Source organism: Myzus persicae, unplaced genomic scaffold (assembly GCF_001856785.1).
Source record: "Myzus persicae strain clone G006 unplaced genomic scaffold, MPER_G0061.0, whole genome shotgun sequence".
Lineage (NCBI taxonomy): Eukaryota > Metazoa > Arthropoda > Insecta > Hemiptera > Aphididae > Myzus > Myzus persicae.
Window position 1 is genome coordinate 178,130 of NW_019101570.1, and position 20,658 is coordinate 198,787.

General features: G+C 27.2%; 2 protein-coding genes across 2 annotated transcripts; one reads left to right on the forward strand and one right to left on the reverse strand.

The window, feature by feature from the left end:
- Positions 1-10,014: 10,014 nt before the first annotated feature.
- Positions 10,015-11,823, reverse strand: LOC111029746 (cyclin-dependent kinases regulatory subunit-like). Its single transcript, XM_022308890.1, has 3 exons — positions 11,542-11,823; positions 11,317-11,444; positions 10,015-10,180 (listed from the first exon to the last, which is right to left on the reverse strand). Exons 1-3 carry the CDS (start codon positions 11,598-11,600, stop codon positions 10,119-10,121), a joined length of 249 nt encoding a protein of 82 aa, XP_022164582.1. The 5' UTR covers positions 11,601-11,823; the 3' UTR covers positions 10,015-10,118.
- Positions 11,824-11,922: 99 nt separating this feature from the next.
- Positions 11,923-20,654, forward strand: LOC111029743 (ATP-binding cassette sub-family B member 8, mitochondrial). Its single transcript, XM_022308885.1, has 15 exons — positions 11,923-12,158; positions 12,600-12,870; positions 13,034-13,189; positions 13,254-13,399; positions 13,909-13,984; positions 14,083-14,223; positions 14,299-14,457; positions 14,527-14,730; positions 15,061-15,180; positions 15,600-15,703; positions 15,773-15,947; positions 16,013-16,191; positions 17,474-17,621; positions 18,727-18,861; positions 20,394-20,654. Exons 1-14 carry the CDS (start codon positions 12,097-12,099, stop codon positions 18,814-18,816), a joined length of 2,031 nt encoding a protein of 676 aa, XP_022164577.1. The 5' UTR covers positions 11,923-12,096; the 3' UTR covers positions 18,817-18,861; positions 20,394-20,654.
- Positions 20,655-20,658: the final 4 nt, after the last annotated feature.

Here is a 20,658-nt window from a genome sequence, read left to right on the forward strand (position 1 = left end):
AGAAATTTTAATTAATTATATTTTATGAATGAATAATTATTTGTATTTATTGATTTAAGAGCTTAGGCTCATATAATACCAAGTACAAAAAATAAGTTTTATATTTTAAAAAGATAGTTTTTATTATCATTAAGTTTGTAAGCTGGTTATTTTCAGTAAAGTATATTCCTTCAAATAATACTGACCAATATATCATGTTCAATTATAACAAAAAAAAATACGAATATTCATTCTCATAAGTCATTCCCTACTACAATGTTCATTGTAATAGGACATTTCTCCTACGTGTTTTTAATTTATTCTGTTTGAAGACAAAATTATACAATATACATGAGACACAAAAAATTATAATTTCATATTCAAATAAATATTTAAAAATATGGGTAATATATGAAAATGTCTGCTTTAAAAAATGTATACACGGGGAAAATGTCCTACTACACTAAAAATTGTCACTGAGAAAATGTCCAGGGAATAATTGTCCGTGATTCATATATAATAAACCTACATTTTATACAATTCATGATAATATTATACTTAATTCAAAAATGCTCAATCTTAATTTATTATTAATATTTCAAGATTATGAATTATTAAAATAATATTCTTTACAATAATATTATATTGATTCGATTAGAGATTTTAATTGTTATGAATACTTTTTGAACTTCCATATTATGTTTGTGTATTTTTTATTTACAGAATATTAATTAACAAGTATATGTATATTATTCACCATGCACGCTCATCCCTTTTCCCTTCAATTACGCAGTTATTTAAAATCTGATTTTTGGAATTTTTAAACATACTGAAAGACCGTGGGTAATTTAATATTCTTGTGATTTTTGAGTAAGGAGTGTTTTTTGGAGATACAAACTTCGGTTTTCTAAATGAGAACACCCTTTCTAGCTGTCAATTGTTCATGATAATTGTTATGTGTTCATAACAATATTTGTTATATTTATTTGTTTTATTTGACTGTCAGAATCAAAATTTGTACGAGTAGTAACTTTGTGCTCTAAGGATAATAGGTCTATTGTAATGGGCTTATAAAAATATAGGGGCTATGCGGATTTGAAAATTTAAGTCATCGATATATTAATCTATCAACATTAATAATTTATAAAAATGCCCCAAGTATAATAAATACTAATTCCAATTGCACGTTTATTTTTATTTTTGTAAAATCATTTTTAGGACTATGTATTATCCTTAGTACAAACATTTTAATACCTAAAAATAAAAAAACTAAGTATTAGAATTTTGAACTAGGTACATCAACATTTTCAAAAAAATCACACTAAGAAATTTAGAGTAAAAAAGGCGGATTCTTATTTAAAAAACAGAAATATATATCGCCACAGTACGCTCCTCTAGTAATACAAAAAAATTGAAAAAATTGAAAAATTACCTTTAAATATATTTAAAAATTTTCCAAAACCAGAATTTGAATAAATTCATTATTGAAGGAAAAAATTGGAGTGGCTTGGTGAATCCCCTAGTAAATAAAATTATTATCTATAATATCTATAATTATTGTTAACTATTGTTCAAATGTGTGTTCATTTTTGGCTCAAAATAACTTTTGGTTAATTATTCTAAAATAAAGAGTTAATTTGAATCTATAACAGTACTATTTTTCTTTATTCAACTTTCAGACCGTTTATACTTGTTAATGGCATAAAATTAAATTAATCCATATTTAATTAACCTGTACAGGGGACACGGTATTGAACAATGTCAGTATGAAAAGACATGTTAAGTTATAATCTCCTATAACTAAACATTAAACTTGAAGTATTATTAAATACAAATAAATATAATATTTAATTAGGAGAAGAAAAAACTGTACAACAGGTATTGTCAGGTACATAGCAAATTGTACGTCCTGAATCATCCATTTAACTCTACCATGTTTAACTTTAGAGAGAATTGCCGAATTATAATTAAGAATATTATCTAGTCGATAACATTGTATTTTTTTTTATATTACAATTTTAAAGCAAGTTATGATCATTTCAAAATAGTAAATAATTGTTTGTACATTTTAAAATGCTTATAAATTGCTATAAATCATGTTAAAGGTAAAATATTAAATTATTGCTCATATCGTAAGCCTTGGATAATAATATAGAAATGGACTGAGTGAGTCAGTATTCGGTACTGCTTATGAACAGTATACTTCACCTTTATACCTTACAAGTTATAATAAATGTTGACATGGGGGGTAGTTTCGAGTTCCGATCACGCAAAAACAGGTGGGGTGTATTTCGGTATATGGGCATTAAGGAGGTTTCGTTGCCGGCTTTATTATTTTAAGACACTTTTTTAATAATTGGAGTGGCTCCAAAAATATTTCTATAATATTATATTATGATCTAAGTAATTGGCTACAGTGCTATACCTATCCCATGCAGTTGAACACAGTAATATAAGTTCATACTACCACACTTCTCTCTCTTAGTATTCCAATGGTAGGTCCTCTCTGTCGATTGCGTCAAAAATAAATACACTTATATTTACCAATTTTTGTGAGATAACAAAAGTTACTATAAAATCAATACGTATCGCCATTGATTATTGAAAAGACAATTTAATAGTTTGTTTGTACTGGTATTTTTTCCAGGTTTGTTTATTAAATAGGCAATCACTAACTATAGTAAATAAAACTGAAACTATTATAATTTTAGAATTCTACTATTCAGATTTAAATTACTCCACAATATACATAGTACAATTACTTTATATAGTATACATATATTACCTATTATATTACTATATTAGTAAAATATACTAATTAAGAGGACACCATACCCACATGTGTTGCTTCCGTCTTACAAACGTACGACATAGCAAAAACTGTTTTGAGCGGGATAGAACCGTTCAAGGATATTGTAATAAAAGCTAAGCAACCAAATGTGCATTCAGAGGAGAACATTTATCATTTACTATTTGGATTATCTTCTTATTTTTCTGATATCATAAATACAAGAAAAGTTCTTATTATTTAAAAATGCATTATTTCAAACTTGAACAAATTTTTTTTGATTTATGATATCGAAAAAATTAAAAACCTATGTGAAACCTCTACTTTATAGAGAGCTTAGCTTGGACTACAGCCTGATTGGTTCTATATCACGAAAAACAGTTTTTGCTATGTTGTACTTTTGTAAGACGGAGACAACACATGCAGGTGTGGCGTCTTCTTAATGCTTAGTTTCTGTAATTTATGTTATTTATTTATCTAGTAATTAATAATAACTAAGTATAGTAAATAATATTGAAAGCCTTAAAGAATTTATAACTAACGTATATTTTGAAGGGTGAACGTTTCTCGTCATCAGCATATTATAATAGGTCTGATGTTAAGTAATCTAAAGAATAGTAGCGGACCTAACCTTGAAGCACACACTAACACATGAAAATACACATGTATGTAAAAAAAAAACACTTAAATGTTAAGAAATGTATAAGTAATATCTAAATGTGGAATCGAACATAATATTATATTTATATACAATGAATACACACGAAAATACATTAATAACAGTAATAATACAATGGGTATCTTTTGAAAGAGAAACATCTGCGGGACAGTGTTAACTGTATAAACGGGAATATAATATATAATAAAAGTTATGTTATATTCATATATATACCTAGTATTATACTGTCAAAATGATTTATAATTATTATAATTAATATTTTCCAGGTAAAAAGGTAATGATGACTCTTTTGAAAATCTACCTACCTTTTACAAATAGGTATGTGAGTACAATTTACATCAATACATCATAAGTAAAAATATTACATTAACTACTGAGCCACGCCTTCAACAATTGAAAAATTCCCATTTATAACCATCAACCATACATGTTATAAATAAAACACTGAGGTGTCAATTGTCATAATCTTTGTTATAATCCTAGGTGTCAATGGTCATATGAGTAAATGTAATAACTTCAATTAAATAAATATGGGTAGGCAATACTGGATTATTATTCTAAATTTTGAATGAATAGTAAGAGCGATAAATGATAACATTAACGATTAAACTGTGTTAATGATGACAATTCCTAGGCAAAAATATCATACTAAAATGTCCTTTCTTTATTAAATATTTTCTCCATATCCAAAATTGTCAACATTTCCTGTAACATATTAAACATATGATACTCAATGAAAGTATTTTTTTACATGGTTTTAAAAATCATTACAAACCATTAAACCAAATTGTTTTAAAAAATTATATTTCTTAATATTCTTATACTTATCATTTAAAAAAAGTTTTATTACATTTTTAAATGACAACATACAGTTTTAATTTCATATTCTAAAGCAAAATATTTGTTAAGTTTTTCAATATATAATCGAATTTACGAGGATTAGTTTATTACCTATAAATATTTAAAGTTTAGATGAGCGGGGTAATAGAGGACCCACAATTTGAAGAGTAACCGAGTACCACTCCACTTCGCTCATCTAGTCATCTAAGCTTTAAATAGTATAACTCATAAATTCGATTTTTATGTACTTATCGAAACACTCAGAAAACTATTTTTCTATTATCTAATCCGCGAATAACAGAGGTCTGAGGTGGTAAACGCAATATTTCAACCGAAATCAATTAAAACAAATTCCGAATTTATCAAGTGTTTATTCGATTGGTTATTTGTTATGTTTAATGATATTTTATAAATTCATTTCCATGGCTTGTTTTCCACCGTATCAGTATTCGGTACAGTAGATAATAATTTCTGGGACAAATGCACATTGCACAGACTACCTGTCCTGAATAAGCCGGATGAAAGTAAACAAGTCTTAAGGGACGGTCGTGACTGACCACCGACCACCAACATCGTGGTGCATTAGGTACAGGTGGCAGCAGGCACTTAATAATTATATACTGGCTATAGGCTGCTTGATCCACGATATTAGGGTTTTGGGGTATTACAGCGTATATAATATGGGTACACGACAAAATAACTATAATAAGCCGTCGGAGTGAAAATCAAACAACTGCGCAACAATCACAACCGCCATCACGACGCCACGACCTGTAACAATACGCCACCTACACAGAGAATATAGTCAGCCGCAGGAGGCCAAGATAAAAGGATAGATATTGGACGAAGGTCGATCCCAGTCCTGTGTCAATTTATACTTTATTGTATTGCTTTTCGTTCTCTGTCTGTATAATAAATAGTACCTAATATAATTATATTATATTGAAGTAATCTGGCATGCCGTTTTTACGCCCTCAACCCCCTTACACAGTATAAGTAGTATAACAACACACCATATGGCGCGTACCACCATAAATTATATTAAATTCGTGCCCCGTGTATTGTTGGGTTGTATTTATATATTTAGTCCTCGAAAAACACCGAAACGAATTGTCACGTAGAATACAAAATATGTACATTGCAACCGAAGGTTGTTTTTCCCAAGTAGATAGTATATACAGATAATTGTTATGAAAAGAATAAAAACAAAGTGGAGACTGAAGGGTTTCATATAATATAGAATTTATTTGACCAAACACTCCATTCTAAATTCTTTTTCTTTTTTTTTTGTGCTTAGTAAATTTATTTTTTAGTGATTTCAATACACTCTACGCCTATGTATTTATTTGAATTCTTATTTTATTTGTTGACAACACCAATCTTGAGGAAGATATTCGGCCCAGTCAGAAACAATGAAGGAGATTATGAAGTATGTAGCAATAAAAACTTAGAAGACCTATATAACGAACCTAGCATTATTGGGGAAGAAACGGCAATAGATAGAGAAAAGTGGAGTTAAATAGTTATTGCGGCAAAGGTCTGAAACGCCTGTAGAAAGCCAAAGAAGAAGATTACACCAATCTTCTTTTATGCCATTGACAACGACACGTTGGCCAAAAAAATCATGTATTTGTATTTTGTTTGTAATCATCGGCTATTGAGCTTATTTGAATAGAAATTGTATTCTTATTATTGGTGCAAAGACTTTTAAACATTTGAATATTTTTCTGATCGATTGCATTGATTTCATAACACCTATAGACCTATGGGCCATAAGCAATACAAAAAATAATTTAAGTGATTTTGAAAACTCACCAATTCAAACTATGTATATTAAATATAAATACATTCATATTTACATTAGGAAACAGACTTTTTTGGTTTTTTATTTAATTACAGGTACCTAATACCTATTGTATATTGCATAAAAACATTTTTGTTTGAATGTATGCAGTCTTTAAAATATAATACTAGGATTCCCGGTTATTTTTTTTACAGCAAATAAAAAAATCTTAGTCAAAATCTTTTATACAGGTACCTAAGTTAGTATTCAAAGTTCAATTTTTTTACGAAATTCATCAAGATCTTCGAAAATGATTTTGTACTACCTACAAAACATTTTTAATTATCCTACTTAAAGTTAATAATTTGATACGGGTTTTCTCATAAGAAGATTTCCTGGAAATTAAAATTAAAATCAAGTTGCAACTTGCAAGTAATTTTTTATGTGTGATTTAAATTTTAAATTCTCATTTTAATAACATTAGATAATCAAAATGTCTAACACATACCTACTAACGATTTGTTGTTATTTTTTTTATTATGGTGAACTCGTGGCAACATGGGACATTGGGTATGGGGTGGTTCGGTAATTTCATGTATTATTTGTAGAAGGTTTTTGTCTTGGTAGGGTTGTAACAAGTGTTTGTTTATGTGTGGCAAGGATGTAATTATAGGGGCTACATGTTACTTGCGTCCCAAAAAAAGGTATATTTTCCAGGTAGTAAATTTAACCGGTAACTTGGGTCAAATTTTGGAGACCCAAGTCGGCTATATAATTACTATCGATATTATCTACTAAAGTCACTAAAATTGATATTAACTTGTCACTAAAATCGACAAACTGTATTATATAATAAACCTCACTATTTGTGGGATGGCGACAGTTCGGTTCTGCGATAAAAATTACTGGTGGCAAAAAATTCAAGCTATTGGTTTCTATAATCATTAAGACAAAATATACGGAATTCGGTACATTTTGAAAGAGATTTTTTGGACTACCTTTTTAACCTCCTGAAAAAGTGAGTAAAGTGTTTGTGTTTGATCTTATAGCCATTGCTCCAACCGGTTGTAAAGAATTTACCGACTTTGTATTTTTTTTTTTTTACATATTTATTTAATTTGTACAATCTGTATAAAAATATTTACATTAAGCACAATACATAGTAGGTCACCGGTCATGGTTGGCTTGATTGAAGGAGTTATTCAATAATAACACTTCATGGCGGGATAGTAGTAGTTAGTGGATTAGTATATAGTATAACTATATTTCCGAAAATTCTAAATTCCCTACTCATTTTTTGTCTGAATGTTCAAATAGCATACAAAGAACAACAAATATGCATGTGAGTAGCTTTTCACTGAAAATTTAATTCATATTTTTATTCTAGTCATCAGCATATTTTATAATTCATTGACGTCTTAAAATCATTCCAGATTAATACATATTACATCTTAATTAATAGCATAAATAATACAAAAAAAATTACAGAAAAGAAACATTTAAAATTAGAATACTTTAAAAAAAAAATGGAAAGTTTTAAAAAAAACGAAATTTTACCATTAAATTGTATTACAAGCGATTCATTTAAATTTCAACCAATTTTAAGTATTAAAGTATACATAAATAAGTATACTACATAATATTATTATCATTTATCATGGCAACATTTTTATATTATATTATAATTTTGAATTATATTTGAGCTGAACTAAAAGTATTATTATTATGACAAAATGTAAAACATATGGTTATTACTTATACTTCTATTAAATTAAAGTAAACATCAATGTATTCTTTTTAATAACATTTTGATTTTTGATATCGATTATATCGATATAATCGAGACGCAATTAGATTATAAAAAAGGTATACCAGGACGCAAATAGGCTATGACCATTTTTGAATCTTTTTTCGCGGGACGCAACTCGCCTACTGATTATAATATTTTGGGACGCAAATAGTATGCTCGCAATCTGTTTGGTTACCCATCCAGAAGCTAGCAACACCGGCCGGTGTACACACTCAAGAGCGCGTACCCAACTAAGTGTAGATATCGCGCCACACCAAGAACCAAGTTATTTGCCTACAACCTGTATTGTTTTGTTATTACTTTAAAGTCAAAACATTTCAATACCTAGTATAAGACTAGAAACATTCCATCATTGTTACTTTAATTGTTATTTTCTATACTCAATAAATTTAAAATACCTATTCAGACAAATTTCAAATTAATTTATTCGGTAGCACTTAATTGTCCGGAAATTTAGTTTCCGGACTTATATCGTTACGGGCATTTAAATTCCGTAATATTACGTTCCAGAATATTAGGGTCTGGGATATTAAATTCCGGGATTGTACATTCAGTATAATTACTTTCCGGGCTATTGTAGCCACCCATTTACACATAAACATTTACAATTTTCGATTTAAAAAAAAAATTTTTTGTAGGTATTAATAAATATTTTTAGGCTCTGTCAAAATGCTTAAAAATATAATGCAAGATTCCTCATTCTTTGTTCTTATAGAAATTTAAAAATATTAAAAACATAGGCTCAATTAATACTTATAAGTGTTTGAAATTCACATTATAACAAAATTAATTAAATTATTAATAAAATATCCGCTAATTAAATAGAAGTTGAAAATGTATAAGATTTAAAATTTTTAAACTAAGGCTTGAAATGTTATCAAAGTTTCTCAGAGATAAATTATTTTTACTGAAACAGAAAAATCAAATTATATATATATATTATATTTATACATATACCTGAGTACAATTCTTTTTTATATATTTTTTAAGTTTAATTTTCTAGGAAATTGGATAGGTATTTAAATGAATAATAACAATTTTGGTTATTTTTTTTTTTATAAATAGGTATATCGTTTTATTTTACTATAAAGATTGACATTTTCAAAATTGTATGCTATTGCCTCTTTATAACAGTTACTCTATTACTTTAAATCTTTAGATTGAAAAATCTGAAAACATAGATTTATCACTAAATGATGCAAAATCTTCCAAAGTCAACTTCACCTTAAACAAAAAAGAATGTCCTCCACTATTTTTAAACAATAACCCCTTGGGCCTTGGTCCTTTGGAATAACTATTGGTAAAAGACACACCTGGAAATATCAAACAAAAAATAAAAGAAAACAAAGCAACACACGCTTTCACTTTCCCCGCCCGAATCCTCAAGTCTAAACTTAGCCCCAAAAACAAAATACTTATCTATACAGCAATTATAATTGCATCTATACATATGGCATGAAAATCTGGGGTCAAGCAAAATCAGCAAACATTTTGCCCACTGCAAGCATTTAAGTCAATTAATCAGCGACTAATTACTGGTTGCCCGTGATATGTTTTTTATCTAAATGTACACAATAACCTATATTTCCAAACATTCAAAAAACTAGTAAACCAATACTTTAACTGTTTTCACAACTTCACAAGAAACTAACAAATAACAAAATCCACTTATTTTCTAAATGTCCTTTCTATTACTCTAACCATAATATACATAGGTATTGTTATGTTTATGTATTTCAGTAATGTTGTACATCAAAAATTATTATGCTGTAATGTTATCACTTATCACAGGTATTAATTTTTTGTTTTCACTTTTCTGTCACAACAACATAAATATTGATGTAAAATTAATTATGTTCAACACTTTAAATGTCAATTTTGACATCAAATACATTTGTTATACTTCAAATACATCACACAAAACAATTCATTATTATTGTTTTGAATAGAAATCTTTATTAAAGTTATTAAGAAATAATATCTTATATGATATAGAATAAAGTTATTTTACATTTTTAAATAAAATATAAATAGATAAGATAAGTTGATATTATTTCAATCTATAAATATAAAATAAAAATTAATTTTATAAATATATATTCAGGAAATAAAAAATAAAATATAAAACATTTGAACAAAATATTAAAATTGTATAATTATAAACATTATTTGTGAAATTGTCTTATTTATATAAATACATAATAGTTAAAATTACAACTCATTATACTTAGTTATCACTTTATTGAGTAATCTGTGAATCTATTGCTATTTTAAGTCGTCTAAATGGCACTATATGAGGTTCTGAAACAAAATAATATGGTAATATAAGATATGTATATACTAAATAATACAATTTGATAATTGTAATACATGGTCAACATCAATAATCTTGAACAAAAGACAATAAAATATTTAAATATAGGTAATAAAATAAACAAATATGCAAAGTATTTCAATGAAATATTCGGTACAATTTTTTAGAGCCCAGATTTTATTGTTTAAGAGTATGTAGTTTGACAGGAGTAAGAAATGTCAACAATTTGTTTAACTAAGAACGTATGATTAGCATATGAGAGCATAATATTATTTTAGGTAGTCATATTATAAGAGTTTGGCATATTTCAGCATACCTATTTCATAGGAAATTGTATAGAAATGTTACTTTTTGTTCAACACAAACAATTATTTTCTTTGGTAAGAAATTTTTAATATTTCAAAATTAAAGACTGATTTTAACATAAATATAATTTTAAAATGTTTGCATTATATAATATAATATAATATTATTATATTATTTAATTGGTCAAAAAATTATGGTTACTTTTAAAGTATTAATAAAAAAAATCAACAACCCGTTGATTATAATATTATATTTATTCAAAAAGAAATTTCGCACAATATTTGATATGTTTATTTTAATTTGTTAAATAAATAATGCTAATTTTTTTATGTTAACTCAATAATTTATGTTGTTTAACTGAATTATGTTTTAAAAAAGAAAAACTACTTTAACCTTTATAAATGTATATTTTTTTTAATGACACTTTAATAATCAAATTGATATCTATGATCATCAATTAAATTTATCCCTATACATTTTTTTTTATACAAAATCCATATTATTCAATTGTAATTGTAATCTCCTGAAATGCATAAATAATTATTCAATTTGTTTTTAACAATTCTGTAGCACTCTAAACCATTTTTTTCTAACGGTAAAAATTAGAAAGTATAATATATCTACCTAGTTCTATAGGTATTTTAGTACATGTTATTTATTTTATATGAGTTCGTACTTCATAATCTTTTTTTTTAAAAAAAAGATGAAATTAAAATATATCATATTATCATATTATGTAAAACTATATTGTTGTTAAGTCATGTCTTATTTATTAAAAACAAATAGAATCAATAATCAAATAGCTAATTATGCATACCTGGATCATATCTCATGTAATGCATCCAGCCAGATGTCATCTGAATGCCAAGATTTCGCCACTCAGTTTCAGTCATCAAATGAGTCTTAGGTAAGAGTTTGGCCATGTCTTCTGGTAAGATTACGTGTCTAACATAAATGTTGTCAAAGTCAAAGGTCATTTAAACAGGAATTGATACAAGAACAGTCAAAGACTGAAAGACTACATTACATTAAATGGGCATACCTGTAAATATACATATTGTCTTCATATTTTGTTGAGTATTGTATGTCTCCTCTAGACATGTTGGATGACAATTATTGAAGTGTAGTTAAGAGTCACAGAAATATATTTTATATTATGATAACTCCTATATTATAATAATTCAGGAGGTATTCATACAAAACCAAAAATTAAAATGCAATCTATTATAGCACTATAAAACTATCACAACAATTCATTTAGGTATAAGGCGTATAAGACATAGGTAACAAATATTTTGGCGGCAAAATCAATAATGAAAAATGGAACACAGTACCGGAACTGATAATAACTGAACACGTGTTGTTATTATGGTATCGCACTTGCGAAAAATTGATAGTATTATCAGATATTTGAAAAATGAATTTTTTATGTATTATGGTCGAAGAATATCAAGATTATGATGATGGCATAAATCTGAACTCTGAAGTTCAAACTTCAACATTACCACAGAACAAGTTGACCTTATTAATATTAATTATAAAAAATCAAGGTGGCGTTTAGGTTGGTTCATTTTTAATTTCTTTCAATCATACTGCCATGTTACGTTTATTTTGTACTAAACCGGTCAATTTGTCAACACTACGTTCCTTCATTACTAGGTAAGTACGTTACAAATAGAGGTAGGGTTTATATCTATAAAATATTAATAAATAACTGAGTATGGTTTTACTAGTATAAATGTGTTCATAAAAGAGGTTTTTATAAGAAGAATATTAATTATTAAATAAGTATTACTAATAAATAAAATAATAATATTAATTCAATTATTTTAATTTTAATAATTTACTATGTTTACTAAAAATTTTGTACCTATTTGTACCTCTTATGTTTTGGTTCAGGTTAAGTTAAACATAAATATGTAAAATATTGGCACTGATCCTAGAACAAATAACAAAGCCAGCCGACAACCAGTTCATTATTTTTTTTATTTTTAAGTTCTGGAGCTTATTTAACTTGGCATTCTAATATTTTAGGGGTATTCTAAGTATTTAATTACTTAAATTATTAAACTATAAGTATTAATTTTTATTTTGTCATAGACAACCAACTAAGAGTTATTCATCCCTCATCAAAAATGCAACAAGTAAAAAACCAATTCCAGTATCACCAATCAATTTAAGTAAATTCAATCCAAGATGGATGCTTATTGGATCTGTAGGCTATATTGGATGTAAATATTTTCTTAACGGAAGTAATATAGTTCATTGTCAACATATAGAACTAGAATCAACATCTAACAACCATTTTGATTGGAATAAGTTGTTGTCTTATTTGTCACCAGATTTATTAAATTTAATAGCTGCTATTGCTGTAAGTATATTAATTAGTAATGAGTTATGACTATGGCTATGCAATAAAAGAGACTGTTGCTACATTATTCTACTCAATTTTATTACTTGTATTAAGTGTTATAATAGCCACATGATTAAAGACCTTAGGTTTTTTAATGATTTATTATTTTATTCATTTTCAGACTGCATTCATTGTTGCTCTGTGCAATTTAAGTATTCCAATCAACCTACAGCATGTTATAAATACTATACTTCAGTTTGCTAGAGATGGAGTACCATTTGATTTTAAAAAACTTAGTGATCCATTGTCAAAACTGTTAGCGCTTTACATAATGCAGGTAAAATTATAGCTAAATATTTTAGTTTAAAACAATATTTATTTTTAAACAATATTTTGTTTAGGGTCTATCAACATTCATATGTATAAGCATGTTGTCAAAAGTTGGAGAAAATGTTGCTATACGTATGAGATATAATCTTTTTTCATCTATACTTCAACAAGAGCTAGAGTTTTTTGATAAAACTCGTACAGGAGATATTTTACAAAGGTAAATTAACTACTAAATGAAAATTGATACATATTATATTGAATTCAAACATTTTTTGTTTAAGAATAAAAAATACCAAAACGTTTTTTACATAAAGGGTACTATATTAAATTAGTAAGGAAATTCATGGTAGTATTCTATTATTATCGTGCATTTTATGTTTTTAAAATATTTTGAACCCAATCTTAATACTTATGGAAAACAGATTTTGTAATTATTATTAATCCTAAAATTATATTATCATTGATTATAAATACTATAGTCTGGGACACAAAAAATTAACTCTAATCATCATGAGCCAAGTGGTAGTTTTTTGATAGTAGTTGTCAAATCACTGAGAATATAAACTTAACAGTTAGCGGGGTAGTACTTTGTTGATGACCAATTGTTACTATGGTGGGTATGAACAAGGGGCCAGAGATCATTTTTGATGTCCCTGACTAAAGTATTTAATCAATGATGTATTATATACACCATTATATGTGTTATATATAAATATTTTTTCATAGGTTAACAACTGACGTACAAGATTTTAAAAGTTCATTTAAACTTGTAATAATACAAGGTCTTAAAAATGCTACCCAAGTACGTAGGTTAGAAACAAGTTTCTTTCAAAGTTTTTTTTTAAATGTATTTCTTATAGCCAATATATTATTTAATTTTAATTATTGTTTATAATTTAGTTAATTGGCGGAGTATATGCTTTATATAATACATCACCAGAAATGACTGGAGCTGTAGCTATTATTTTACCAACTATAATTGTTATTGGCACATTTTTTGGTTCTATTTTAAGAAAACTTAGCAAACTGGCTCAAGAACAAGTATTTACACTTAAATAAAATTAATCATTATATAATGTATAATGTATATATTATGTTTATTTATTATGTATACAGGGTACTAAATCGACAATTATAGCTGAAGAAGTGATTGGAAATATGAGAACTGTTCGTGCCTTTGCATCTGAATCTACAGAATGTGAAAGATTTTTAACAGAAATTGAAAATAATGGATTATTGCATAAGAAGTTGGGTTATGGTATTGGTCTTTTTCAAGTATGTACATCTATTTAATAAACTTAATACATTTAAACTGTTATTCTGAAATATTATTTTTATTTTTAGGCTAGTAGTAATGTGTTCCTCAATGGCATTGTTTTGGGAACAATATTCCTCGGTGGACAACTTATGACAACCAGCGCTCTTGATCCTGGACAGCTTATGTCTTTTCTCATGGTTACCCAAATGCTTCAACATTCATTAGGGCAATTTTCATTATTATTCGGTCATTATGTAAAAGGTGTTGCTGCAGGGTCCAGAATATTTGAAGTAAACTATAAACATTTTTCAGTTTTTTGCTATTAAACTTCGTAAACTTTATTCTATTCAAGATAAAAATGCTTACTTGATTGGCAAAAACCTATAGCGTTCGCGCATGTCTATTGCCATAGTGAGCACTGATCTGTACCATTAGCCAACCATCAACAACCAAATATCAGAATCATGCAAAGCAATCAATTTTCTTGCTCAATATACATGCGCGAATTTAGGCATTACTAAACTAAAGAGAGTATAATATTTACCAGTCAGAATTTTTAAAACTGTTGATATTTTTATTTTTCCAACTCTAGATTAATTGTATGTATTTATATTTTTCAGTATATTAACAAGAGTCCCAAAACACTGATTAATGAGGGTATTAAGATTCCACATCATTCTTTTAAACCAGAAATTGAATTTAAAGATATTACATTTTCATATCCAACGAGACCTGAACAAGTAATATTGACATTGCTGTAAACAGAATAATGAATATTAATACTCTGACATAACTAAGGTCCACTTATGTGGTTAAAACAACTGTATTGAATGTTAGAGAATAAAAATAGATGATTTATGGGATTTGAATCCATGATTCTGAAAGCCAAAATCTCGAACACTGATATTATGTGATTACTGAGTCACTCATATGCACAAATAGCGCGTATTTTTTGAGAGAACTAAGTCCCTACAAGATATTTCTAAAATTGATTACTGAGTACTCAGAACTGAATTTATAATTGGGGGATCAAGTCCACTGTAGTTCTATCTCTCCAATCGAGGCACCACATTTTTATTACCTTAACTTCAATACATTCCTACCTCAAGGCATTGTTCAATTCAGAAGATAACTGGCTTGTTTGAATATGATTCAATAGGTTATATTAAAAGACTTCAATCTTACTCTCCCTCCTGGTAAAGTGGTTGCTGTTGTTGGATCTTCTGGCAATGGTAAATCTACTATTGCTGCCCTTCTCATGAGGTACATATTTCTTTTTTGTTTTTCAATTGTATCTTTTTAATGAACTATTTTTCCCTGTAATGTTTATAGATTTTATGATGTTGATTCAGGAAGTATAATAATAGATGGGGTAGACATTAAAAAGCTTGATCAGACTTGGTTGCGTAAGAGAGTAATTGGATTAATTAATCAAGAACCAATACTGTTTGCTATGTCTATCTTAGAAAACATACGTTATGGAAAGCCCGAAGCAACAGACATTGAGGTGAAAAAAAAATATTGTCTGTGAGTTCACAATTAAAGTCTAAATTGTGATTTGAAATATTTTAGGTTATTGAAGCTGCAAAAATAGCAAATGCTGATTCTTTTATCACTTCTTTCCCCAATGGTTATAATACAATAGTCGGGGAACGAGGTGTAACTGTTTCGGGAGGACAGAAACAAAGAATTGCCATCGCAAGAGCTATTTTGAAAAACCCAGCAATACTTATATTGGATGAAGCAACAAGGTTTGCTAAAACACTGTTTTTTTTTGTATGTAGTATAAATATGAAATTTAAAATTCACAAATTTATAGTCTGTTCAAAATGAGATCGGTCTTCTATTCCAATCGTTCTGCAGTGGTGCGACTTCACCTTGTTAGGTTTTGAACTCTGCATTATTAGTGGCAATACTTAACATTTTATATTTAAAACCCCTGCAAACGCTATTAATTTTTCATTCAAATGACTTAGCGATTGACAAAAATTAAGGTACTTAATAGTGGTTTGATTTAAAAAATGAAAAGATTTTTGATTTGATAATGAAGTTTGTTTTGCATCAAAGCATAATATATCCAATATTTTTATAAAATTTTAATATATTTTATAAGAAAAGTGAAAAAATTGATTGAACTTAAATATTTTATTCCTGTCAAGAATCTAAAATTTTAAAAATGCCCAGATTCAAAGTTATCTTGTTTATACATTCAAACTTCTTTACATTTTTTAAATCAAACCTTCGAAAGTATTTGAATTGTTGTCATACACATAGCTATTACACATCAAATTGATTTTAAATATTTTGATCTAACTACTAATTGTCATATGCACATATGTTATTGTATAATGTAGGTATGGTGGGTGTTATTCACAAACTAATGATCATTTACTACACACACAAAGACGAACTGTGACAGCAAGGAATGAAAGAATTAAACACAACTCCTTAAATATGACAAGTTTGGCAGGGGCTTTAAATTGTTGAGTAATTAGACGTATAATTTGACAATGCCATTGATAGTGGCAAATACTCTATGTGTCATTGTATGGTCATGCCCATCAGCCATTACATTTTAATTGCTACCAAAGATCGACCTAATTTTGAACAGACTAACAAAGAGTACTTTTAATTATATTAGGTAAGTAACTAGTTACTAACAATTAGCTACCGATTTCAGCAAGATACTAACTACAGGTTATAAAAGTAATAATTATTATAAGTATTATTAGTAGAAATATAAATCTAAATAAAAACTCTAAAAATGAATTCTATAATATTTTTACCAATGATAGTGAAAGAGTTTCCTAGTAAACTATAGACTATTATATTTATGCTCTTTGTTAAATGTTATGAATTTAAAACTCCATTTTTATATTTTCTTTTATTAAGTTATTGATTAAATATATAATATATATATTTAATATTTTACATATAATATATATATTTAATCAATGATTAAGAGTAGTACACTACTATACGTCAAAACAAATACTTTATAATTATGACAAATTTTTAAATTTTTACTTATAGTGCACTTGATACCGAGTCTGAAATGCATGTGCAATCAGCATTAGAATCTGTATCGAATGGAAAAACAGTTTTAGTGATAGCTCATCGATTGAGCACTGTAAAGAATGCAGATGTTATTGTAGTTTTGAATAAAGGTGAAATTGTTGAAGTAAGTACAATAAGTACATATTTAATATATTAGTAAAGAGGACAGACACTACATAGGCATTTTGCTGTTTCTGTCTTACAAGTACGTAACATAGTAAACTTAGGCTCAGCAGATCATGTTTAGCTTCAATAGTTTAAAAATTAACTTTGAACCTAGGAATTATACGTGTTTTAATGTAACAATTGATCTAGTGAAACTATAAGAATTCTAAAAACAAATTTTAATTTGTCTTCAAGTAGACTTGAGATTGACTTCTCTAGATTTTAAATTTTTTATTTAAACTTCTCCAAAAATATTAATATCTTTTTCCTTTTTATCACAATTCTTTTTAGGATTAAGGGAAATATAATCAAAAATGTGGGAAAGTTGATCTGAAGTAGACGTGACAACAAATTCAAATCTATTTTTGGAATTTGTATTGCTTCAGTAGATCAATCGGTTTATTGGAATGAAAACACATCTAAATTCCTATGTTCTACGTGTGTTTGACAAAGATAGACAATCCCCTTAAAATGTATAGATATGGAAAATTAGTTTTATGATAATCCTCAAGGTTTATATGTCAAATAAAATTGTATTCTTTACTCAAACAAGTGCAATTATTCATTTAATGACTTTAAGCTTAGATGTCTATAAATATTATATAATTTGCTTTAAGGCTGTTGAAAGCGGATCTTCATTTTGTTGTTTTTTTCATGCATTAGGACCAATAAGCAGAAAAAAATATATTCTCCCAGAAGTCCACTTATAATTTTGAAAATTTGTTATGATCATTTTAAAATGTACAGTTTCAAAAAGGTCATCATTTACTTAAAGGCAATAATAATATGAATAAAAGCCTACCTAGGGCCCTAGATAATAATCTTACCTTTAAATTTTATAATAAGTTAATTCACTTTAATATCAAAACTATCAAAGTACTATTGAATCTGGTGAACGAAAATTTGTTATATTGTACGTGTGTAAGACAGAGATAACACATGCAGGTACAATGTTCTCTTAAAAATGGTCCGCTTTCAACAACCTTAAGGTTGTTTCCTATTGAAAAGTGTTATTAATAAATATTTTTTATTAAACTAATTAATAATAATATTTATATTCTTAGGTTGGGGACCATAATACCTTATTGAAAAAGAAAGGTTTCTATTGGAATTTGATGAATCAGCAGACATCTGACAAAGCAAATGCTGCATAAATTGTTATACACAGCAAAGTTAAATTGAAAAGGAACTTTGATTAGGTAATTTTAATATTATTAATTAATAAAAGTTGTTCTAAATATTTTAGTAAATTTAGTCTTATTTAATTTTATTAACTCATATTTATTTGTTTACAAAGTGTTATAAGACTTAAAGTAGATACAATCTCAAATTATAATTATGTCATACTAAATTGTTTAAAAAAACTGTTGGTTTCCATGCTCATTCTACTTGCCCAGATTTAGCATGTTCTCTTGTGGGACAAAGTTTATCAGAGGCCGTTTAAGTGTACAACTATTGGTGCCGTATTATTATGGCGTGGGTGATTTGTTGGGTATTTGCTGATAGCTAAGTGTAATTTTAATTTTCAATAAAGTAATCATTGATGATAGTGATTAAAAATCATTCAATTATCAGTTAGCAGTTACTTTTATAAAATTAAACTGAACTACTGAAAAGATTAGGTTGAAGCAGTGGCGTAGCCAGGATTTTTTTTCGGGGGGGGGCTGATCAATTTTTTACACTTTTTTAGTTTTTGATCGAATACCATAGACCATTAAAATAATTTTTATATTATATTAACATTTCGGGGGGGGGGGGGGGGGCTGCAGCCCTCTCAGCCTCCCCCCTGGCTACGCCACTGGGTTGAAGTGTCTTAAACCAATAATTATAATACTTCGTAACTGCCTCTGTTTATTATTTCCTATAAATTGTTGTTTTTAATACTTCTTAAAGAAAAAAAACAAAAGTTATAATTTATGTGAAATTTCAATTATTTTAAAATTAATTGATAATCCATTGTATAAATCTATTTACAGTTGATTATTTTACCATTCTGTGAACTTGATATCGATCATAGAAATGTAGAGACTGTTAAATTTGATAAGACTGCTGTGGTCTATAATTTGCCAATTGTCGTTTAAGCATCACTATTATTAATTTTGACCTGTTTTGTAAGACGGTTGAGCGTCACTGGATTTTTTGTCTATACACCATTTGCACATCAACCGTTTAAAAGGTTGTACATCATTAGCGCATCAATACTATTTAACAACAGAACTGAAAAAAGGAGTATACCCAAATGCTCAAGTTGTTTTCTAACCTTAATCTTAAAATGTACATAACTGTAAATTAAAATGTTTAAATATTGTATATGTATTTATGTTTTGACTTGTACTGTAGTAATATAGTGTACGTCAAAAATTGTTAAGTGTACCACCGGTGAAATAAACAAGATTCATTTAGTAAAAATAATGGGATATTATTGATTTATAATATTATTTTTAGTGCTTAATTAATTGATTTATATACAATTATTTTGTATTCATTTCTACTCAAACTATATGTATATTTACATTTTAACTATGACTATAATGTGCCTAATTGAAATGAATACAGTTCATTTTTTATTCATTTTTACTCTAACTAGAAGTATATTTGTATTTTTTTTTTTTAGTAAAAATGTAAATGTATGTATTTTTATTATTTTTAAACTTAAAAACCTTAAATTATTCATTATCCATGAACATTATGTATTATATTATATTTTTATTTATCTCCTTCTATTTTTCAGAATATTGATGTGCATTTGATGTACAATAATTGGGTGCAGGTAAAGAAGCAATGGGTGCAAGTAATAATAGAAGTGGTATCGATTTCAGTAGTAAAATATGTTTAAATCCTTATTCAAGTTCCACAAAATTTCCCAAAATATTTATGTACCATTTTTTTCTTATAATATTCAATACACATGTCATTGGTTATATAACAGAGCAACTATAATTTAAAAAAATGATATTTTTCATGATTGAAACAATACAAATCTATAATTAATCACT